General features: G+C 39.0%; 2 protein-coding genes across 6 annotated transcripts in view; both read left to right on the top strand.

The window, feature by feature from the left end:
• LOC138859384 (tyrosine-protein kinase transmembrane receptor Ror2-like) overlaps positions 1-6,640 on the top strand; it is a 326,276-nt gene extending 319,636 nt beyond the window's left edge. For all 5 annotated transcript variants that reach the window (XM_070114261.1, XM_070114260.1, XM_070114259.1 and 2 more), the window contains 4 exons: positions 266-508; positions 955-1,145; positions 1,490-1,645; positions 1,796-6,640. In XM_070114261.1, the coding sequence (XP_069970362.1) occupies positions 266-508; positions 955-1,145; positions 1,490-1,645; positions 1,796-2,698 (1,493 nt within the window). In that variant the 3' untranslated portion in view covers positions 2,699-6,640. The remainder of the gene's footprint in view (positions 1-265; positions 509-954; positions 1,146-1,489; positions 1,646-1,795) is intronic.
• A 2,835-nt stretch (positions 6,641-9,475) lies between these two features.
• Positions 9,476-10,000, top strand: part of LOC113819196 (TWiK family of potassium channels protein 18) — a 2,720-nt gene continuing 2,195 nt past the window's right edge. Inside the window, exon 1 of the mRNA XM_027371440.2 lies at positions 9,476-10,000. This exon is cut by the window's right edge and continues 2,195 nt beyond it. The gene's annotated coding sequence lies outside the window, so the exon portion shown is untranslated.

The following is a 10,000-nucleotide window of genomic DNA, read 5'->3' as shown; positions in this document are numbered from 1 at the left end:
GTTCTTTGCCTCAATGGTTATGATATAGAATGTTACGTTGAATATATGATAAGATTGGCAGGGATGTTGTTACGCTTGTCTAGTATAGCTTAGAAGGTATTTGAGGATGACACAGGATGAACCCTGCCTTCTTGGACATTGTTAGGTCCTGCTTAGGCCAAAATCACGTATCATAACCAATATTTATTACACATGTAGGTTTTCTATTCATTTTTAAACATGAGCATTTTATAGGCAAGCCTCCTGACCGCTTTTATCCTCCCAGACAACTGCCGGAAGGGTCGCGGCCGCTGGTACTTCGGCAAGCAGAATACAACAATGAACGGGATTGCCTGCCAGCGGTGGGACTCGCAGGAACCACACAAGCACCATCGTCCGCCCACCGTGTTCCCCGAGATACAGGACGCCGAGAACTACTGCAGGAATGCTGGGGGAGAAGAACCCTATCCTTGGTGTTATACCATGGACCCACTCATTCGTTGGCAACACTGCAGCATTCCTCTCTGTGGTAAGAGATAAATGCACTCCATAGTTTAAGACTAGTGATTATTAGTTTATGATACTTAATTTGTATGAATAACAAAGAAAACTTTATTTTAGAGCATAACTTCATTTTTTTTGCACATTAAATATTTAGATTCTAGGTTATTTACATTAATGCAAAATAAATTACATGTGGCCAAACTGAAATGCTAATGATGAACAGGAAAAAATAGTGAATGCTAAATTATTAGTTTTAGAAATACATAATTTCTGGATTTCTCTTACTGTATGAATAGTCCTTGTAAAGATATATTTGAAACTCTAAACTGTTATGCTAATTCAAAGAAAAGTCACATTACACAAGCACTGTCATCTATCTTGAATGTTCAGTCAGACCAGGAAAACTTTTTTCACTAATTGATAAAGTCTCAAAATAAAAGGATCAAATTCAAACCTGAACAATTAATGCAGCATCAGACAGTGCTGTGCTGGAGGGCGTTCAGGGACTAGAGGAGGAAGACACAGACATTGTTATCAGTCCTTGGATGATGATGATATCAGGAGGGGCTGGTCTGGGTGTCCTACTGCTCCTGGCTCTCAGTGCTCTCCTTATACACAAACTGGTTCATGCTAAACGGGGCTACTCGGCTCCTACCACTCAGGTAAATATTGCTTTTTGGTTGTGTAAGCTTAATATCCCAAATATTAATGTGATGATGTTGAAGCACTAAAGTATTTCATGTGTTTGTTAATATTTAACAGCATGCTATTGAAAGATTTCATGGAAACTTTTAAATGTACTACTGTATTATTTGAACAGTATTTTTCATTCAGTCTGCATATACTGATGGCTTAGCATGTCTAAAAACATATTTTTATAAATGTAATTCAATATAATTTCAAACAAAAGCAATAACACCTTATTGTAAATCCACTTTAGAAAGGGGTGCTTTTTACTTATCCATAACCAATATCCTGTAATATATTCTCTTTATTCATTGAACAGGAGGCAGACATTGATTTAACAAAACTGCCAAGTAACTCCGCATACCATCAAACTTGTGCTCAGCTGAACCCCAAACTAGAGAAGCTTCAGTACGACAGGAATAGCATCATATACATACGTGATCTTGGGCAAGGAGCCTTTGGCCGAGTTTTCCAGGTAAGAGGGAAGAAAAAAAATTGAGATGAAGTCAGACTTTTGCTTGAAACTTGATCATTTATTCAGTATAATGAAGAAGAGCTATTAGTTTATGCAAAAGTATACAAAGTGCGTGCAACCCAAATTAATAATACATTTCTGAAATTTTAGGGCAAGGCACCTGGTCTGGTTGCTGGTGAGGAGCTTACCATGGTGGCTGTCAAGGTCCTGAAGGAAGAGGCATCAGAGGACATGCTTGGGGACTTTGAGAGAGAAGCTTGTATTCTGGCAGAGTTTGACCATCCAAATATAGTGAGGTTACTTGGAGTGTGTGCTGTTGGGAGACCTATGTGTCTCCTGTTTGAGTACATGGGACGTGGAGACCTTAATGAGTTCCTCAGGTCATGTTCTCCAACCAACTACATCGTAAGGTCTTCAAATGGGGATACTTTTAGTGATACAAAACTTAGCTACAAGGATATGTTGTGGATTGCTACCCAGATTGCTTCTGGTATGGTTTACTTGTCAGACCGGAAGTTTGTGCACCGAGATCTTGCAACAAGAAATTGCCTTATTGGTGAAGACATGACAGTTAAGATAGCAGATTTTGGTCTATCTCAAAAGATTTACATTGCAGATTACTATAGGGGAGATGACAGTGATGCCATCCCCATTCGCTGGATGCCACTAGAGAGCATTTTATATAATAAATACACTGTAGAGAGTGATGTCTGGGCCTTTGGGGTATGTTTATGGGAAATATTTTCTTTTGCATTACAACCATACTATGGAATGACACATGAAGAGGTTGTTTGTTTCCTGAAGGAGGGAGGAATTCTCTCATGTCCCGACCACTGCCCTCCCGAGGCTTACTCCTTGTTAACCTGGTGTTGGCAGCGGCGGCCTCATGACAGACCGACCTTCCCCATCATTCATCAGAAAATGAAAGACCTGATGGCAGGTCGTCCACTGAATGTGCCCATCCCTCCCCCAAGCTCATCCATGTCAGGCTCAGCCCCCGCCACCCCACGACCATGCTCATGCGCCCCAGAGCAAGGGGTTCAGTCTTCATAAGTACTTTATTCAAGATCAACCTGTAGTCATGAACCACATCAGTGAATTTTCTTTTCTTTAAGCTATTGAGAACAGCTGCTGCTGTATGACTAAAATTGCACTGTAAATACAAAATTATTTAAGAAAACAACTATTTGTGTTCGGGATTGATTAGGTCTTGGCATAATTTACGCAAAAGGTAAAATTAAGCAGAGAAGTAATAATAACATGGTACAGGAATGTTTATTTTAAATGAGAATAATGAAAGCCATTCTTAGGTCAAGATTAATTTCCCAAGTATAAATAGTTGTGCAAAGGGAACAAAAGGGCCATATCTGTAACAAAATACGTGTTACGGTTATGTATACTTACAGAAATTAAATGTGTAATTTCTGGTTGACATAATTCTCAAATCAGCAGAATTTAATGAGTCATTCACTGAAGGTGTGTTTGCACAATAATCTTACATGAATCATAATTATCATTGTAAATAGTAATTTTAGGTTTAAGCCTTGATGGCAGCAAATTTAGCTGCAACTTTACAAAAGCACAAATGAAACCTGATTATGAAAAAAAAAGTTTTCTGATAATTCATTTGGACTGATAGAATATGAAAAGAAACATTTTGAAAACTATCCTGGTCTTCAGCTGTAACTTTAAGGAAGGACTATGAGGATTGTAGTGAAATAATCTTTTTTTTTTTCATTGGATTTTTGTTTATATTTACATTGCAGAGAATTGAACTTCCAGTTTAGATTCCTGGTGTCAGTAATGTTACAAAAATCTTGTATTAGCAAATTATGATATTCATAAACATAATTCAGTCACAGGAATATAATCAAAAGATTATAGCCTGAAGTCTTCACAGATGTAGAAACTAAAATTTTGCTGCTTCAAAATATATAGTGAAACCTGGGGAAAAAAAACACCTTAACAGACTGCATTTAATCCATATTTTTAAAAAGCTTCAGAAGTGTTCTAGTGGGAGCCAGAAATAGCTTAGGAGAAGGAAGCTAAATTTTATTATGGATGCTATAGTCTTTTTGTTGCAAGGTTTGCAAGTGCACAAATGAACTAGAGTCATAGAGAATGTGATAGCAAAGTAAAGAAAGCATTCTACACAGATGAACATGACTGGAAAGTTATTTTAATTGAATAGACAAACAAACTGAGTCTCGTGTACAGTTTAATCTTAAGGAATTAGCTTTCAGATTAGCATTTTATATGGCAGCAATATAACCACAGGTTGGCTTGTGGTGAAGGGACCTTTGCACATGCTCGTTTATGATTTATCACACTGTATTGAGAGTCTCGTTTGTCAGAAGGAAGAAATATATAGATAATTATATGTTCAACAGCTGGGAGCTCATGTACATCTTTGATTCATTTTTATGTTAAATTGTGCTTAGTGGAGCTTTTTAAGTCATGAAAATTTTGTCATTGCTATCTCATTTTGCAATATTACAAATGTTCTTTATGAGTAGGATGTAAGGAACCTGATGACAGTTTTAAAGTAGTAGAAAAAAAAGTGTGTGAAATTGTATATTCTTTTATGACTGAGGATTGACATCTCAGTTTGTGAATTCTCTCTCTTTAAACTGTGATTTTTGGGTAAATGATTAGAGTGATGGGTGAGAAGGAAAGGAATTGATCCACTGCCGTAAATTCATGCTCGAGCCTTTTTTTCTTTCTTTTTTTTTCTTTTCTTTTTTTCCCATTTTTTGTCATTCCAGATAAATACATAAGTTAGATGATTTTATTGTAAAAACCTTTTCCTCAAGCATGAATTTGGAAGGCAATTCATGGCTCTAATAGCTTAGTACTATGGAGGCATTTTCATCAGTATTATGGGTGGAGGTGGCAGTAACATACTGTACTTTTCCACACGTATTCAAGATTTTCAATTCCATATTTTCTCTGGGGGAATCTTCACTTCAGGGTGGTATTTCATTAAATGTTATTATTTATTTTGATACTGATTATATTTATCAGGTCTGTCATGTATTAGACAGACCACCTCTACTTGCTGTCATTCCTTCAGATATACAACCCTTAAATGTTTACACAATTTTGTAAAATGTAAAAATAAAACCATTTTTATATATATATATGTGGAAGTATGGATCTTGTGAGAGATAATGTGCTGTACTCATCAAAACTAGCAGTAGTTTTTTGGTTTGATTGAGATATTAGTATACTAGTCATACGAGTGCTTATAGCCAGTTCTTTTAATTTTATATAAGGTTGCTATTATACAATAGGTATATATTAGGTAGATAACCTTTATATATAATCAGGTTTGTTTGTAATATAACTTTTGATATGATGCCTGTGTTAACCACATACCAAGTAGAAACCAAGTTTGTTGTGCAGTTTCTATAAGTGTCCAAACTTACAGGTGTGCTTAAAGCAACAGATGTACATAAGGTCACGAGGCAGTGATCAAAACCACAGTATATATATATGTAAAGTAAATGTATGATTTACAAGACAACAGTTGAAGAGGTTTTTATGCCCTACCCAAAGCAAAGAGTTAAGAAGGATTTTCCATTTTAATTGGGGATATCTCCCTTATTGCAAAAGGATATTGAGAGCTTTAAGGATTTATTTTGACCAATTGGCTTAGCTTTTCTGTTCCTAAAGTTCTACGAAATTAGGCTAAATTGGCCTAGCATTCATGCATGTGTGTATATACAAACACAGTTCCCAAAGCTGGCTTATGGGATGATCAGTTGATTAGTACTATGTGTAATGTAAAGATTGTTGGTCCTACTATAATTGGATACCATTTTATCATATGCCAATTCACCAGCTTGAAAATCACAGAAAATCTATAGTCCCACTGACTGATCTCAACAGCAATATATCTGCAGAATATTAGTATTCTGTAAATCTAGCACTGTATTAACAGAACCAAGTGTATTTTTAACAGAAAACTTATAAAAGAACATAAGCTATATAATTTTTTTTTTCCTCCATGTACAAAACACATACTTTAGGAATCTATTTCTTTTGGCTTGTCTCTTATGTAATCTTTTTATTCCATACGTATTCATATTTATAAGTATTTAGCCATGTTTTATCTCTATGATGGAAATTCATGAATTTCAAATATTTCTACAAATACAGTTTATTCCATCATGTATACTTTCAAATAGGCAAAATAGACAAAATTATATATTTTATTCTGCATCATAAATAAGACTGATCATGAGTAATGTTAAATGGTGGCAAATGGTTCCATGCATTCTGTCCTATCCAAAAAATATAAAATTTTTGGTTTTAATATTAAGGGAAATGCCTCCATTTTCTGTTTGTAACTTCATTAACAAAAAATAGGAATATTTTTTGATTTACCAGTATAAACAGTTGATGAATAATTGTACAGAACTGCTAACATATTCTTTTAAAATCTTCATCAGCACAAATATATTCTTTATATAGGTTTGACTCCATCCATAAATATCAAGGTGGAAAATTTTACATACTAAGAAGTTTTACATTGGCAAATAATTCTTGTTTGATACCTATGTAGAACATTTTAGAAACATCTTTATGCAAGTGAAGCTTGTTCTCAAAACTGCCTTTCCTAATTTGCAATATAAAAGATTTTCTATGTATGCTCAGCAATGTGTAAAGTGTCTTCCTGTAGAAAAATAGTTATGATAATGTAATTAGCTATAGACATTGTAAAACATTTATCATATAATGAAACAACCCCCCCTAAGAAAAATTCAATTGGCTGTCACCATTACTGTCTTTCTTTTGTGTCACACTCCCTTGACCTTGTTACCTGAGAGACCCAGCCTTCAGAATCACGGCAGTCGGAATCACAGGAGCATTGACTCAAGAGTTCAAGAGTCTAAGTGCTTGTTCCTGAAAAACAACCACTGGTGAGGTTCTTCTTCTTGCTTGGTTCTGTAACTACATTCCAACCCTTCAGCAATACATTACTTGGAGTAATATACTGGTTTCATTCAGTCCTGTCTATTATATGCTACTTCTGGAAGGAAATGAACATTGAATAAACGGAAGTAAAAGACGGTTTAGCAATATTCCTTCCTGGTACAGTGAAATTATTTTGAATGTACTAGTTGGTGCAACCGAATGATGTATCCATAGCGACAGTGTCATAAATGTTATGGAATGCATATTACTTGTATGTCAACAATAGCTAGACTGATAGTAATGTGCGTTTAATATCCAAGGTCTTAAATATGAAGTTTTGATTAATATGAAATGGGAATATTAGCACTGAATCAACTAGAAATATGGCAGCAGTCTTGAAGTAAAGAATGCTTTTTGGTTGCGATCCTAAATACAGTCTTATACTGTATTTGTGACCCTAAATGTGTGAACATATAATAAATTCAACCATCTTTTTGGCAGATATACTTGCAGATGATTATAATTACGTTATTCTATTTACATAGGTTTATATTACTAACACAGTGAATCTCAATAAATTTGAAACGGGAGAAAACAAGTGTTATGAAACATTAACTTTTACTTGCATATCCAGCTGTGGACTTTTATTTATTATTTTTAAGATCCTCCGGCAACCTCCAGAAAACCCTTCTTGGCCATGGGGTTGGGAGCCATTTAAAGCAAATTGAAAAATATTTGGTTTCTTATCAAACACACACATACACATACACTCACTCTCTCATCCGCTCGCCCACCTTTTCAATCATCGCAACACTCACTCACCCACTCATTCATCCACTTACCCAATCACTTCCAAAATCACCCACTCACACGCTCACCCACCCACTCGCCCAACCACTCACTCGCTCATCCACTCTGTCACACTCACCCACTCACTCACTCACGCGTATTCGCTCACCCACTCGCTCTTCTGTTTATCGTAGAAAAAGAACGAGAGTATGTTTTATGTGATGCAGCGCCCCTACATCTGAAATGTCGCCAAATAATTCACTGCGGCAACTTCATGTCCAGAAACAATACAGCAAAATGGCACTCGTTGTTACTTTACATGTATGCATGCGTGTGCGTGTGCGTGTGCGTATGCGTGCGTGCGTGCGTGCGTGCGTGCGTGCGTGCGTGCGTGCGTGTGTGTGTGTGTGTGTGTGTGTGTGTGTGTGTGTGTGTGTGTGTGTGTGTGCGTGCGTGCGTGCGTGCGTGCGTGCGTGCGTGTGCGTGTGCGTGTGCGTGTGTGCTCGTGTGCGTGTGTGCTCGTGTGCGTGTGTGCGTGTGTCTTTGTGTGCGTGCGTGTTTGCGTGCGTGCGTGTGCCTGCGCGTCCAGTGCCTGTGTGTAAGTGTAAGTGTGAGTAAGCGTAAACTTATAAGTGTAAGTGTGAGTAAGCGGAAACGTGTAAGTGTAAGAGGAAGTATGCGTGAACGCGAACGTGTGTGTGCGAGTAAGGTCTATATAAGCACACCTTGCGTGCGAGTGAGCGTGAACGTGTCCGCCTGAGTGAGAACGGGAACGTGTGCATGTATGTGCGTAAAAGTGTGCATGTGCTTGTGTGTATCAGCGTATATACCTGAAAATTTATGGGCATAACATATGACGCTGAACATCAAACTTTTATCCTGACATGTAAATATTAAAAATACGCAATGAATGATGTACTGTTCATTTCATTTATTTTGTGTGATGAACCGCTTACTGGACATTTATTAAAAGTGATATACAGTCATGCCATTCATCAAAATTGATCACGCGAATGAAAACATGATAAATAATATTTTAAGTGATAAAATCGTGTTTATTGACTTCATCCGATTTATATTTTCAAAGTGATAGATGAATTGCGCAAATCCGGCAATCGAATGCTCTGCAACAGCACTTTCACCCAACAATATTGCCAGTGTTACAGTAACGCTTTTACTGAAGGATAAAAGGATGAAGACTAAATAGAAAAAGTGCACGTCGAGTCTGTATTGCATACCGATGGGTTTACAAAATATATCTGTGTATGACATTGGGAAATAAACAGCGCCACGTTTACGTTATCATGAGAAGCTCATGGGAGTTCATGGTAAAACAGCAATATGCACCACCAAAATTAATTAAATAAGTTTATTTATAAACCTTAGATTGTAGCAAACTAATTTTCAATTCTCACCAGAGCGTTTATGTAACTGTTTAAGTACAAATAAATGTGTGCATGTGGCTGCGCGTGCGCGCGCGTGCGCGCGTGTGTTGGGGGGGGGGGTGCATGTGCGTGTTTGTGTGTGTGCGGGGGGGGGGGATGAGCGCTCGGGCGCTTGTACGTGTATGTGTGGGTGCAAGTGCGCGTGAATATGCAAATGAATATGAACCATTTATGATGAGTGAATGCCTTGTGAATGTACTAGTGCATATATTCGAGTATGTTTACAGTTGTGCTTGTTTCTTAGATGTACTGGCGGTGTATGTCTACCTCCGTACGTAAGACGAAAGGAGGGGAGGAGGGCTGGGGGTGGCACTGTGCCAGGCGGAGGTGGAAGCGGGGCACGGTGCCCGGCATTTACTTATGACTGAACAATTCCCGCTTTTCTCAGCCTTTTCAGGGATGATTAAGCGAAAACGAATGGCTTTCTGTCCGCCGAAATGCGTCTTCTCACCTCCGGCCCTCCGTGCGAGGCGCAGACGACGACGCCCCGGGCACGCAGCGGCCGGAGCTGCGTCTGCGGCGAGGGGGGCGGTCATGGTCTGCGTAGGCCGGCGGGTCAGGGGCGGGGATGGTTGGGGATGGGGGGAGGGAGCGTAACGATGGGGAGGGAGGGGCAGGAAAAGAAGGGGAATGGAGGGTCGGGAGGAGGGCAGGGCCGGGTATGGGAGGGGAGGACAGGGAGACTCAGTGTTGCTTGAGGCATCGGGCGAGTCGCACACCCACGCCGGCGGGCACGCAGGGCCGTCAGTTTACGAACTACCGAGATCTGAATTAACACGTGTGGCGCGTGGGACTAAGTGTGAGGAGAATCTCCGCGCTCCAAAGCCTTCTAGAGACAAAACGATATCAAGAAGTGTCTGGGAGACCATAGGGAAGGTCATGTTGCTCGAATTAACCTGAAAATCTTTCAGGTTTTAGGTGGACTTCGTTGTGGCGATGAAGAGAGTGAGGGGGCCTCGCCTTACACCCGAACACTTGCCTCCAAATATTACAAAATACATGGATAAAGTGCCTTACTACGGGTCATGGTGAGAAACTGGATCGGTCAGTGCGGTTTGCACTGCTTTGGAAAGGAGCACATACAAAGACCTTGCGAAAGACGTGTATCAAAGAGGGACGCACCGAGGTACTGGCCAAGACCATGCGCATAAGTGGACGGTACTGAAAGAGGAGTGGCGCGGAGGTTCTCAGCAACTTGGAT

The sequence above is a fragment of the Penaeus vannamei genome, chromosome 35 (assembly GCF_042767895.1).
Source record: "Penaeus vannamei isolate JL-2024 chromosome 35, ASM4276789v1, whole genome shotgun sequence".
In the NCBI taxonomy this organism is placed as follows: Eukaryota; Metazoa; Arthropoda; class Malacostraca; order Decapoda; family Penaeidae; genus Penaeus; species Penaeus vannamei.
The sequence above is the reverse complement of the archived record's forward strand: the minus strand, read 5'-3'. Positions and strand labels throughout refer to the sequence as shown.